This window comes from Sycon ciliatum, chromosome 5 (assembly GCF_964019385.1).
Source record: "Sycon ciliatum chromosome 5, ocSycCili1.1, whole genome shotgun sequence".
Taxonomy (NCBI): domain Eukaryota; kingdom Metazoa; phylum Porifera; class Calcarea; order Leucosolenida; family Sycettidae; genus Sycon; species Sycon ciliatum.
In genome coordinates, this window is record NC_088647.1 from 9,485,481 (window position 1) to 9,499,265 (window position 13,785).

At 46.0% G+C, this 13,785-nt stretch overlaps 2 protein-coding genes across 2 annotated transcripts; one reads left to right on the plus strand and one right to left on the minus strand.

Moving 5' to 3' along the window:
* Positions 1 to 3,104: 3,104 nt before the first annotated feature.
* Positions 3,105 to 6,623, minus strand: LOC135817505 (mitochondrial fission regulator 1-like; the record flags this gene model as incomplete). The annotated part of the gene is given in 7 exon segments (XM_065330706.1): positions 3,105 to 3,238; positions 3,581 to 3,702; positions 4,188 to 4,300; positions 4,558 to 4,695; positions 5,081 to 5,300; positions 6,253 to 6,351; positions 6,441 to 6,623. Coding segments are annotated over 7 exon segments (886 nt in total), but the record flags the coding sequence as incomplete, so codon positions are not given.
* Positions 6,624 to 6,807: 184 nt separating this feature from the next.
* On the plus strand, positions 6,808 to 13,107 carry LOC135817506 (armadillo repeat-containing protein 1-like). The gene is made up of 10 exons (XM_065330707.1): positions 6,808 to 6,966; positions 7,051 to 7,125; positions 7,324 to 7,415; positions 8,247 to 8,315; positions 8,542 to 8,644; positions 9,221 to 9,337; positions 9,731 to 9,805; positions 11,038 to 11,097; positions 12,036 to 12,092; positions 12,416 to 13,107. The coding sequence occupies exons 1-10, from the start codon at positions 6,892 to 6,894 to the stop codon at positions 12,500 to 12,502; spliced, it is 810 nt and encodes a 269-aa protein (XP_065186779.1). The 5' UTR covers positions 6,808 to 6,891; the 3' UTR covers positions 12,503 to 13,107.
* The last annotated feature ends 678 nt before the right edge of the window (positions 13,108 to 13,785 follow it).

Below are 13,785 nucleotides of genomic sequence, written 5' to 3' on the forward strand. Positions count from 1 at the left end.
AACCAATAACCTGGTGGGAGCAGGTGCTGGCTTTCGGTAGCCATATTTCTTTTTCATACTCGACTTGAACCTCAAAATCATTTTGTTAACTATTCCGGACCCATCCCCGTCACATCAATTTTATTCAACGCTGTGTTTGTCAACACTAGCCGGGAAAAGCTAAAAAATCCAAAGAATTTTTAACATTGTCTGTTTGCAAATGTAGTTAGCATAGTTCAGTTCATTATATTATATCGTGCATGTACCTCTGTATCAGATTAATGTTCCTGGTCTGATTCTGGCCATGGATGACTTTGCTGAACACATGTGGTTGGATGATGTGCTTGAGGGGTGTATGAAAGAGCCCCATGGCCCGCTAACATGTACAATTCTTACAATGTGTAAGTTAGCATGCACCAGCAGCAACTCCAGTGTCAAGCAGGGGGCAGTTTTCTTGTTCTTGTTTGCTCTTGGCTTCTTTGTTTCGTGATGCGTGACGGGACTGACATTGAAGAACAGTTGTGTGTCTGTGTATCTGCATACAAACCTGAATGCATGCACTCGGGAAGCTTTTGGAATACATAGGATAACGTTCTAAGAACGTGCTGTAATAACGCAGCCAGATTGCTGAAAAATAAGAACGTCCCGGGCTAACACCCCTTGGAAACAACGTGCGACTCGAATGTAATAGCACTCGGCCACTACATGTACAAAGAAGCATGAATGTATGTACCGCTACAATCGTCGCCGAAAAATCTGCCCACTGCTGTTCTCTACAGCAAACACTGGTAAAAGCATGAATGCCACTATGTGGCACCGTCATGTCTGCGTACCATACCACTGTATCAGCATTGGCCGGATTGTTTTGGCAACGATAGGTGTTGTGAAACATTCTACCTGGCTGGGAGTGTCAAACGGTTCTACACCAACGGAGGAATGAGGCAAGGCACGGGAGGGTGCTGTCAGGAGAATGCACGGTGGGCTAGTAGCTACACTTCGTATCGGTTACCGAACAAACACTTAGCACTACCAAACACTACAGAGAACATAATCTCAAAAAGCGTGTAACTCTACTGCCTATGGATGCTGTACCGACAATGTGCCTTGCACACGTATCATCAGACGCATCCTGGAGCCGGTAGATAAATCCCCATTTGATCCTGTACAAACTACTGTAAAAGCCATTACTCTAATTACAGAAATTTTCGGTGCTCAATATTTTCGGTATGAGGGCAACAGGCCAGGTTAGGTGAACAGAGATTTTCGGTACAGAGAAGCAGTTCCCTATTCGATTATGTGTCTTAGTGTTTGTTCGGTGTATTGAAATTTTAGGTATGAAACAGACACACCGAAGGTACCGAAAATAAAAGTACACCGAAAATTTGTGAAATTACAGTATTCTAACGAGGCGCTTAAGTTAGACCGATTTCCAAAAATTTGACCAGCTTACGCTCAATAGCAACAATATGTATCGATTTCTGTATAACGACTTCTATTTTAACTACAGATTTCTCCTCGTTAACTCGTTAGGATTAGTACTTTGTTATAATATATAAGGCTTTTACAGTACTAGCGCAAGGAAACACGTGCAACATCAAAATGACGTCAACCAATTTGAAATTTTGTTGGGGCAGCACTGTCGGCAGGAGTTGCACACTCTCTGAGGGGGGGGGGGGGCTACATGTTGTTGATGCTACTGACAGTGAGGTGTTGTCAGCTTGTACAAATCACTGCACGGTGTAAACACTCCATGTGTCACTGTGTGTGGTTGGGCGACATGCATCACATCATAGCTGCGAGTAAGGCATATTGCGACACTTCTATGGATACCTAGACGGTACTCTGCGAAAACACAACATGGCCCAACTGCACATGCAGGTCACTGCATGAATCTAGATACGCGTGCACGCATGAGCACGCGCGCACAGGGCGTGTGTGTGTGTGTGTGCGTGGCGTGTCGTATGGCTAGGTAGGTGTGCACCTGAATTTGCAGTGTCATATTCAAACCTCCGTAGCATGCACTTGTACATGCACTATTGTAGTATAGAGGTTATGCGACTACATCATCAGTTGAAAACTTGAGATGCTTTGTGGCGAAGTCGCAGCACAGCACACAACCAGGGGCGGGGTATGCCAAAACTGAAGGCATATGGTTTCCAGTAGAACATTTGCAAAAATTTAGGGGGTTCTGCATCTGACAAGTGATACCAGTCTGAACGGCAATCCGTGATCCATGGGAAAGTAAAAAAATAGAGACTGGTCACTGACTCACTGGCAGTTTACATGTACTCAGGTAATGGATACCATGTACAGCTGGGTTTTGCCATGTTTGGGCTACAAGCCTGTTTCTCCGACAACACAGTCACCTACAGGACCACCGGAAGCAGTTTTCAATTGGTCTGGTAATACCATAGTCGTTCATTCATGTTTTTTGTGTGTGATATGGCGGGGAAATGCGCCCTCCTCAGCAGTAAGCATGCGTCGGTGGCCACAGAGTTGGTCCGATAACCTGACCAAAAAAAACCCGGACCGGTTTCGGCGGGCCTGGCCCATGTACCAGACACCTGCTTTATGGTTGTCATCATGTAACTTAGGGTAAGATTTTTCAGGCAGTGCGACCTCGCAAAGCAACTCCCAATGCGTTGCATTGCATGGCACAGGAACTACCGTAAAGCAAGCCGGTTGTAAAGTTCTCTCTCTCCCCCTCCCCCCTCCCCTCTCTCTCTCTCTCTCTCTCTCTCTCTCTCTCTCTCTCTCTCCCCCCCCCCCCCTCTCTCTCTCTCTCTCTCTCTCTCTCTCTCTCTCTCTCCCTCCCTCCCTCCCTCCCTCTCTCTCTCTCTCTCTCTCTCTCTCTCTCTCTCTCTCTCTCTCTCTCTCTCTCTCTCTCTCTCTCTCTCTCTCTCTCTCTCTCTCTCTCTCTCTCTCTCCCTGGCTGCACTTGGCATGCTTGCTGTGAATGGCAAGTGACATCAATAAAACCTGTACTGACTGCCATATCTGGGCATGATTGGTCCCAGGAGGGTTAACGAGTGCATAGCAAAAACAAGGTTATGCATCCCACACTTTACGACTGGCCGTACAGAGCTGCAAATTCTTAAGACTAAAAACAAATGCATGTTACACACCTCCACATCCTGCAGCTGGACCCGGTGACAAGTTTGTTCTTGCAAATTTCCTCTGCAGAGCATTAGCTATGATTGTTGCGGGGTCGTTGGCATCAGACAGAGGCTTTTGTCGAATTGGAGTCCCACCGGGCGATCTGTGAAGATGATGGGAACACAAACATTATAATTATACGCAGCTTATCAAGGTGGTAAGGTGCACGATCAACACAGAGCAGACTGTGCATGTGACAATGTACCAATCAGCAGAACACCACGTGCATGGGACAATGTACCCAGCCACACAAGATGCAGATGACTACCTGCACCCCAAAAACATAGCCAAGGGTATACGGAACAATGCCGCGGGTACTGTCAGCACAGCATCAACGGACAGTTGCGGGCAATTCAAGCTGATTCCATTCAGTCGTGTGACAGTGCCGAGAAAACACGCAACGACAGAAGATGCGAAGCCACCACACCTTTCCCCACAAACCCACCTCTGAACAGAGCGTAACTTTACGGAACCGATTTGCTTGATAACTTGACCCATATCAAGCTTATCGTCCTCCGTCGAGGGCATGTCGCTGACAGCTAGGCCTTTGCGTGCCGCACGACTTCTCTGAAAACAACAGCAAGACACCGGATAGATCATGGAACTGTTAGCAATCCTCCACAGAGCACACATACACACACACACACAGAGTGAAGTCTGGCAGTTACAAGCACCACAGTCAGGGTGCGTAGCAACGGCACCTAGTCAAAAGCAGCCATGCAGTGCCACTTCTTCTCGGTGTGTCCTAGGACGTACTCCAGCATGGAAAATGTCTGTTCTATACAACACAGGTATTCAAAATTGCTTGCAGGCACACTATTCATACGGTGGATATAGCAATGATCTTATGCAAACTAAAATGAAATCATTGTTTCTGGCTCCGGGGAAACATCTCTGGACTGCAAACGAACGTAAACGTCCCAATACCATCGCAATGGGCATTGAGCTCTTTTTCAAACAATGAATCATCCGGGCGAAAACCATGGATACTTATTTATTTATTTTATTCCAAGCAATACATGGCTGGGGTAGCCAATGACCACACTACTTACTCGGATCTGCTCGATAACATTGACCTGGTCGGGTGTGATGAGGCCGGGCGGTGGTGGGGGAGGCGGAGGTGGTGGTGCCACGGCTGGACACACCGGTGTAGGTGCTGCTACCGCTGTGCAGAGAATACACGTGTTGGCAAATAAATTGATCAGGTAACTCGGCAAGAACCTGAAAGAGCACTACAGAACTGTTTGCTGTGTAACAGTTGGTGTCCAGGGGAAAAAAAGCTAGTCAGTGGATTGCCAAGAAGTGTGGCTCATGCCTCATTGCCGGCTTTATTAATCCCGGATATCATCCCGGGAGGTGGTGGCCAAAACCACTACTCCCTGATCATATCCCTCATGATGATAATAACAGAAGATCACTTACACACAGGGCCAACTGCTATGCTAACTGATTCCTGATGCTTCACAACCTGAGCCAGCTGGGCTCGAAGGTTCGCCAGCTCAACTTCCAACGCAGAAATCTTAGCCATTGCTTCAGGATCCTGAGGGGGGCTCGCAGTCTCTGCGCCAACACACGGGAGAGAGTGAGTGAGAGAGAGAGAGAGAGAGAGAGAGAGAGAGAGAGAGAGAGGTGCGTTTAAATATATGTCAGTCCATTAGGGAAATACATGTAGACACTTGACGCCGATCACAACAAAGCACGCACACACACACACACACACACTACTGCTACTACTATGTACAACTGGCACAAAATGGCCACGTCGCTCCTAGAAGCGGGAGACAACAGCGAGAAAGGAAAAGAAACAAGGGCACACACACTTACACACACACATCAGGAACTCTACAAAGGACAGGCGAGTTCCATTGCCTTCAATAGATTCACAACAAACGCTTAGTAGCAGGACCAGCAACAGCACCATTCATTGCCTATGATAGGGACTAACCTTCCGGCTGTTCATCTATGCATGCTGCTCCACTCTCAGTCTCTTCCGGTAAGAACAGGGTGTCGTCGCCGACTTCTAGAATTGTTTTGTCCGCAGCATGAATCCAGCTGACGTCAGCAAATGATGGAACATGACTGGAACTGTATTCCACATCTAGAGTTTGAGACGGCTTTCCTGCAAACGATAATCTCAACGCGGGGTTGAGACTGAGGTTCGGAATCTACAAAGGGTACATACACACCGATCAGGATACAAAAGGAAAGCGTTGGAGGGCGATGCAAAATCATTAAAATGACATGATACACTAGACTGACGAGATATCAACAACAAGAGAGGCTCATGAATACTGGCTTCATATTCCTCTATGATTCCCAGACATGGACGCCAGCAGCAAAATTACAAGGACATGTATCGAAGCTATAGTTTTGATGAGATGCTTCCAAAGGCTACTCAGGCTACAATACAGCGAGCATTGAACAAGCATTTCACTCCTACACGATATACTCCATACAGAAGCAGACACTTCCGAGTTCACCTGCATGTACATTGTTCATAGGAAGAAACTGCAGTGGCGGTGTACATGTAGCATGCACATAATTATGGTTTCAATAAAGCGTAAATCAAATGTGCAAATTCTGGTGGGAGAATTAGAAATTTTAAGTTTCAGTTCGGATTTGGGCGGCATTGGATTCCGTTGATTCTGATGCGGAAATCCACGCGGTGTATGCATTGTAAAGAATTCTAGAATGGACAGAGCTGTGTGTAATCGAACATACCCAATGAATCTTCAGTCTAAATGTACCCTGGATACAACATGCGTTTTCCCCCTTTGTGTCAGATCTTATGTACTTTTTTGAAAACACTGTATATCCTTTTCAGTCATCTGACCACAGATATAGAGTACGTCGGTCATGAAGGACTTATTTTACATCTACTGGAGGTACATTGTACGGAAGTTTTACTGTACGGAATCTCATATCCATGAAATGTTGGTAATAGTAGGCGAGGAAAAGGCAACTATAATAACAGTAACCTCTTCTTCATAAAATTATAGTAATGTGCTTATTAGTGTGTTTGTACTGGCAATGTCACCGTGTAACTGATTGTATGTGTAATGTTTTATTATTGTGTACAGGATGTGATCAGTGGGAAGAAAATGCCACATTACTTACATTTAGAGACGGGGTGCGATCTGGACTCCATGGCAGGCTGGCACCAATTGCACGCACAGCGCTCCTGGAGGATCCAATGCGCCGCACGAGATCATGGTCCTGTGTTCCGGTGCAATACGAAATTGAACATTCGCAGTTTATTCAATAATATGAAATTATATCCAACCCTGCAGTGTTTGTTGCTTTACCTGTCGATCTCTGACGCCGAGATACTCCAAGACCATTCTGATAAGAATTTCTGCCAGCATCAAGAATGATTCTCTCTAAGACATGAATATATTCGGTTAGCTTGGCTGCCTCTACGCAGCTAGCTTTCGTGAGCAGTTGGCCTGAACTTTGAAGTGCTTCGACAAAAGTACAGTAAATGTCGCTGAAAATAGACTGGATCTCTGCCCTTTGCCACTTGTACGCACGCAAGTGTGAACCCTTCACGGCATATTTTGAGTTTTGAAATTCGTGCCTTCAAATCTCCACCAATAAAAACGGCGATGATGTCATTTCCCACCAATCGTGAAAGGCCCGCAAAATTCAAAGCGTCAAGCTGCCTTTGCAACACCTGATTCCTCAGCCAGCAAAGATTTGACTCCGAGTTGGTGAACAGGATTTTCCATGTCGGACTCGTGACAAAAGCTCTCCGCCATGGACGTTCTGCCGATTGTAAAACACTTGCGCGATCTCTCAGCCGACCCAGCCAATAGGGCAACGATTGTAAAGGTTCGTTCGCAGTTCAGCAGGGAAGGAATTCGTGCTTGCGGCTGCTGATTTTCTCCAATGTGGAATGTGTATTTATGTTGGCAGGATCAGAGTTGCATTCAGAGTTTGGTGCTGTTCTTGGACAATCAGAATGCTGACGTTGTCAAAACGTCCTTGGAGGTAAGGCTCGCGCTCAATAATCAAGCTGTTGTTTCCACTCTGGTCCGGTTGTAGCCCTGAGTGATAAACTCTCTTTGATTCGACAAACTACCTCATTGGTCCTACCAAGAGTTCATAATTATGGTTGTGTACTCTTTGTCCTACTGTGCGTACATGTAACTCATGTGTCCGGATCCATGCTTGCGTTGTCGTATGCAGGCTTTGAAGAATCTAGCGCAGTATCCAGGAAACAGAGTGTCAATGCGATCTGAACTGGGTATGCTGCAAAGCTTGAGGATCCTGGTTGACAAGTGAGTTTTCTGCATGTTTCATAATTACATGTATTGGCATTGTGAAAAGCAAAATGTTTCAAACAAGAAAGCTGCCGGCTCCGGATCCTCACTACAGCCGGTCGCCGAAGAACTGGGGATCAGCCTTCTAGCCTAGACCGTTCTTATTTTCATATATTACAGTGTATGTGCAGTTACGGTGTATACATTGGTGTGCTGTGCTTGGTAAAATTCTAGCCTGGTCGTTCTTTGGCGCCCGACAGTACTGTATGCTTGTTCGTTACCTACATGTAGGTCACCATACGAACAACTCGTTCTGCTCAGCTATCTGAGTTTTTGATCAGTCACGTGGTACGTGTGATTATGTGACTTGAATAGGAGCCTGATGTGAATAGAAGCAAGAGTACATGAAAACCAAAGTGTGCAGCTCGGATGGGTTGCTGTCACGGCGGAATTCCGTGATTACATCATTTTAGTGATGTAGTGCGCACAAGCGGGATTCAAGCAGGTCTCTTTCTGCACAACTGCAGCTCAGTTGTACGCACTACGCCATTTCCCGCCTCATATCTGCACCAAATATGATGTAATCACGGAATTCCGCCGTGACAGACACCCATAGCAGAAAAGGCCCCAAGCTGCACACTCTGGTTTTCATGTACTCTTGATAGAAGCCTAGCCCTGACATCGGCTTCTACAGGAATGAATCCGGCTTTAATCAGTGACACTACGGCTATTCAAGACAAGGCCCAACCTCATGGGAGTCTGGCGAAAAGTATTGGGGTATCTGAACCAAATTAAAACAGTCTGTAGTTACGAGCGTTTGAGGTATGTTTGTGTTCTGCTGTTTTCCAGACCTGAAGTGTCGGAATGCAGCACTCTAGCCGAGAACGTCTATCAGTTACTACTGCCCGCAACAACCACGTAAGGCATACAGTCATCATTATACTAGTGGCATAGCTTGTTGTATTACGTACATTGTGAGCGTCGCCAGTGTGTTTGCGAGTTGTGGATGTTGGTCTGCGGTTGATTGAATCTCTTGCTGATGTGTAGGACTGTGTGTATGGGTGTGTCTGTGTGTATGTGTGCCCGCTGTGGATGTGTGTCCACTGTGTATGTGTCTGTATCTATCTGCGTGTGACTAACCAAGGCGTGCTCCGGTCACCGCTCCGCCAATGGGCTCCTTCTTCAAGATGGGCTCTGTCAAGAATGCCCGGACAATCACACTGCAGATCTACGGCCTGACAGAACCAGTATGTCATACTGTGCATTCCCATGTGGCATGATGATACATACAATACAGCACTTTAGTACTGATCAGGACGGTCATACCAAGAGTACATGAAAACCAGAGTGTGCAGCTCGGATGGGTTGCTGTCATGGCGAAATTCCGTGATTACATCATTTTAGTGATGTAGTGCGTACAAGCAGGATTCAAGCAGGTCTCTTTCTGCACAACTGCAGCTCAGTTGTACGCACTACGCCATTTCCCGCCTCAGATCTGCACCAAATATGATGTAATCACGGAATTCCGCCGTGACAGACACCCATAGCAGAGAAGACCCCAAGCTGCACACTCTGGTTTTCATGTACTCTTGGTCATACCGATAACTGTGCGCTGCGATGTGCCATGAAGATGCATTTTATTTTAGCACTGTATCATTCATTGGCTTCATGTAAAAAAAACTTTGTTTACTGTTTCAGTGGCTTTATGTGGTCTAGTTTAATTTGAACATGCTGTGCATTTTATCTCTAGCCGTTTCGTGGTGATGTGATTAGTGCATTCATCGCTCGCCGTTTTGTGGGTGATGTGTGTGTTATCTCATCAGGGCTGCCGCAAAGTGCTCGAAGAGGAGCTTCTCCGCGTCTCTGGAGTAGTCAGCTTCACGTTTGACCTCGCTCGTTACCGATGCATTGTGCGCTGCAAGGCTGAGCTCAAACCCGCAGTAAGGCGCTGTGCATATCAGACTGCTTTTGAATGTTAGCATTAAATTGTTGCTAGTCTTAACAGCTAGCTGGTCTTCGATTGCATTTATTGTTCTTACTCCATGTCATTGCCTGCATTCAGGGTGCAAAATGCGAATGGTCGACGGTTGGATTGACTTACTTTTACAATAATGTCATTCCCATGATGCTACATAACTACATGTGCCACGGTTGCAATGAAATCCTACTTACCAGTATTGGTCACTACAAGTAGTATGTTCTGCTCGAGGAACTTACACTTGTTTGAATGTGCACAGTACCTGGTGGAATTGGGTGGTCGGCTTGAGAGTCATCTTTGCTTCTTCTCTCCACTCACTTCCATATCTCCCATTTTCTCTTGTCTTTCGTTGCAGTTGCTTTGTGACGCTGTAGCGAATACCGGCTTCTTGACGGCCAAACAAGTTGTGAAGACAGAGAGCGGCGAAGAGGTAGGTTCTTCTCTGTTCTTCCATTAAAACTAGATATGCTGTTAGATAAGTCACCCTCAAGCAGGTGTGCATGTCCGGTGAATGTACAAGGTACTCAGTACTCAAGGGGTGTCGGCCCTACTTTTCAAAATACTCACGGCTCACGTCAGAGTCAGTCAGCCTCATTTTCTGGCATCCATAGGTACACAACCAAGCCCCGGTCAGGGACCGTGTAATTGTTGTGATAATGATTGTATTAATAAATAATAATATTCGCGGGATCCGCGTTAGCATCACTTGAATGTTCAGAAACACAAAACCTAGCCTTCGCTTCCGCAGGCCACCACTATGCCTTTACACCTTCAGTGGCGAGTGCAGACCTCACAAGTGAGTCTGGAGAGAGGAGGCGAGTCTCTCAACCAATCGGGCACTTAACGGCCCATAACCCTGTAAACTGCATCCTTGTTATCCTCACTCCGAGCTATGAGTACCCAGTTGACTGTGGGTGTCGGCGCAGTTCAACACGCGTAGAAAGTAGGGGTGAAACGGTTCGGGTAAGGAACCGGTTTTGGAACCGCCAGGTGAAAAGAATCGGGTACCTGTTCCGTCAAATTTCGAACCGAAACTCGAAAAATCTCGTCTTCGTACAAATACATGTACACGTCAAGTCTACTGAAGATTTAAATGCCTTGCCTTACGATCACCGCTCTTCCAAAGAGTTCTCTAGGTCATTATCTTCTTCGCACATGGACTCTCCGACGTCTCGGTCTTGCTCGTAAAAATGTTTTTTCTAAAAAATAAATGTCGCGAACGCATTTTGTCTTTCTGGAGAAAAGAGTGCATGGAACCGATACCCGAACCGTGGGAAACTATGCTGGCATTAGGGTACCCGAACATGAAAAGCATGGAACCGTTTCACCCCTAGTAGAAAGTCTTTTTACACGCTCCCTGCTGCCAGCGCGGGTCTCGAACTCGGGGCCTCATGATTCGCAGGCAGGCCTGCAAACCAATCGGCCATATGCATTGGTGTATTGCACCGACCAAATGTGTTTCATGCTTGCAACGAACATATCTTCTATTTATTGGCATCGAGCATCACGATCTGTGTGTGTGTGCCTATCTCTCTCTCTCTCTCTCTCTCTCTCTCTCTCTCTCTCTCTCTCCTCTCTCTCTCTCTCTCTCTCTCTCTCTCTCTCTCTCTCTCTCTCTCTCTCTGTTTCACCCATCGCCCTCCATCATGCTTGGTCACTTAGACCTTCATCGAGTTCAATGCCACCCCTGCCAAGGCTACACCTGATAGAAAAGAAAATGCGGTGAGTACTTCTTGCTGCCGACTTGACTCGTTCTCAAAGATGCCTTGTTGAGCGGGTCAACTTCAGTTTGTGAGAACTCAAGTGACTAGTTTTATGTATATCTGTGTGCCATGGCCTACAATATAGGATACTAACGCAAGTTGTGAATATTCAAAAGCAGCTGTGCAGTCTGACAATGCACTCATGTGCTCGGGCTTGGGCGATTCTAGCCTAGGTATCATCAAGAGCTATTTGTTTCATGAGTGACCTGAACAGATATTGATGTTCTCTAGGAAAAGATAGACACACTGTACATGTGTATTCTTTAGGTGATGCAGTATCGGGGGGGGGGGGGGGGGTCTTTTGGAAAATATCGGCATTTATGACCTGTCCCGTACAGGCTCTGCATTGCACCAAGTTGCGATATCCGGCATCTCGGTGTGGGTGAAAGGGGAAGTCCGGTGTAAAATTAAAATTTCAGGGTCCATAGAGTTCGGGGCGTAGTATATTAGTGTTTTGGCTCTCCATTGTCACAAAGTAGTCGGATGGTTTTCAAACTTTGGAATGTGACATATGGCACCCTACTGGTATACCGACTGGAAAAATCCTGGTAAAAAGTTCGTTGTTGTAGAGAAACAAGAAAGAAATTGGTTATTTCCCATCTACTCCCATACAAAGTTTTTTTCTTTGACGTCATAAATTCATCCTAGTCTAGGCCCGTTAATGACATCATCGCGATGTCACCAAATTCAGTGAAAACGTCAAGCTGCTATCCACGGGAACGGCTGCCCCGATCCACCTGGGACATTCACCATTGGAATCAGTGCATTTTTCGCTACCAGTTGTGAAGTTTTCATTTTGGGGTGAACTTCCCCTTTTAACGAATCAAATTTCTGTTGTGAACAAGCAACATGGAGAGTCTCAGACCATTCTTTTTTTCTGTTGTCTTCCCCATGCAGCTTCCTGACTACTTGCCAGAGGCGGATGATGCAGAGTATCCTGAACATTCCAATAAGGTAAGTGTTTGTTCTCCAGCCTTTTGCCACTCACCAGCCATCCAGGGAAATTGTATGGTTTCATCGCAAACTTCCTAAATTTATGTCATTGCAAGGTTCTAAAATTTGTTACCCATGAACTATTCATTTGGGGTTTTCTTGGGGGGGGGGGGGGGGGTACTTTTTTTAGAGAAATTTGTGACTGCGTGCTGCAACAGGGCATCTTGCACTCCCGACTGAGCTGTGTGTTGTGGTGCAGTCTCCCACTGTCACACACCAATGCCACCGTGAGCAGCAACTCTTAGTCTAGTGATGATGATTGTTCTCTATTTGTTCTCCTCCAGGCTGTGCAAAGAACCGGCCAGGGTTCCGAGCAGGGCAGCTGGTTCGGCAGTGTGGGTACGTTCATTTCAAAGAACCTCTACTGGTAACGCTCCCCTTTTTCCTATGTATCTGGTGGTATCTATTTGATGTTACTTTCAGCCAACAGCTTTGACAATTCTAGATGATCATATCCACCCGCCGCGACCTTTCACTGTACATAGACTATTCCCTGATAATTATTCCTGATTCTTTTTTCAACACTTTGCCTTCGGTTGACTCTGTTCTTCCTTCCTTGTTTCATGTCTGTCCACCTCTAACCGTCCCTCAAAATTCCTTTCTCTTTTGTTAACCTAATTGGTAATCACAACAGGTCACCATGGTCACCATACTGGTATGCCCGTTTGTTAGTTCATTCTTTGATGCTGCTGCTGCTGCTGCTGTTCCCTACATTACACCCACTGTACATACAATCCCTCATCTCCTCTTAGTAAGCTTGAGTTTTTATCTCCTCGCATTTTCTCTAGGTGTAAGTTTCTTCTTTTTTTGCTACATGTACATGTAAATCTACACTCAGAAGAGTTCTTCCCTTGCCTCTTGTCCAAGATCGGGGAGCATTCTCTCGGTATTCCCTGGGACATGGGTGTAAAGCCGTGTGATTGTATGTGTTGTGTGTTTATTAACAACAATACGTGATTTAATTAATCCACTCCTATTTGATGTTGCTCTGGCTGGCGTAGAATGCTGGCAGGCTGTCCTTGTGTGCACACGTACGCACAGCTCTGCGGACCTATTCATTATACCTCGACCTTTGCGATGGGTGATTCACTTCTACAGGGGTTGCAGAAGTATTTTGTAAGCAAATGTAGCCAACTTCACTGACAACACAATAATAGAAAAGCTGACAGGATCGCTTTTCTAAATGCATTGTAGCGGGGTGGAGCCATTGTGCAGCTAGTTTCAGATTCGGTGAAATGATAGACTTTTTTTAGAAACTCATTCTTACAAGACTACCTGGTCGGATTATTGGCTGCGGTCTTTCAAGTGGCCGATTTGTTGGCGTGCGTGTGAAACGGGGGAGGAGAGGGAGATGAACTATGCACAGCTTAATAAGTCCACCCTCGCATATCCACATTGCAATGTGCAATCTACATGTACATCATGATACGGAGCCAATAATGCGCAGTCTAGTACCAAGCAGGGAGTAGTACAATATATTGTACTACTCCCTGGTACCAACTGCAAGAGTCCATAAACACTCTTGGCAGTACCATCCACATCTCAATGCTATAAAAAAATTGTAGCATGAAACTCTGATTAGTAACAACCAGGGAGTTGTCAAGTATTTGACGACTCCCTAGTAACAACAAAAAAAACAGCCCTATTTACTTCC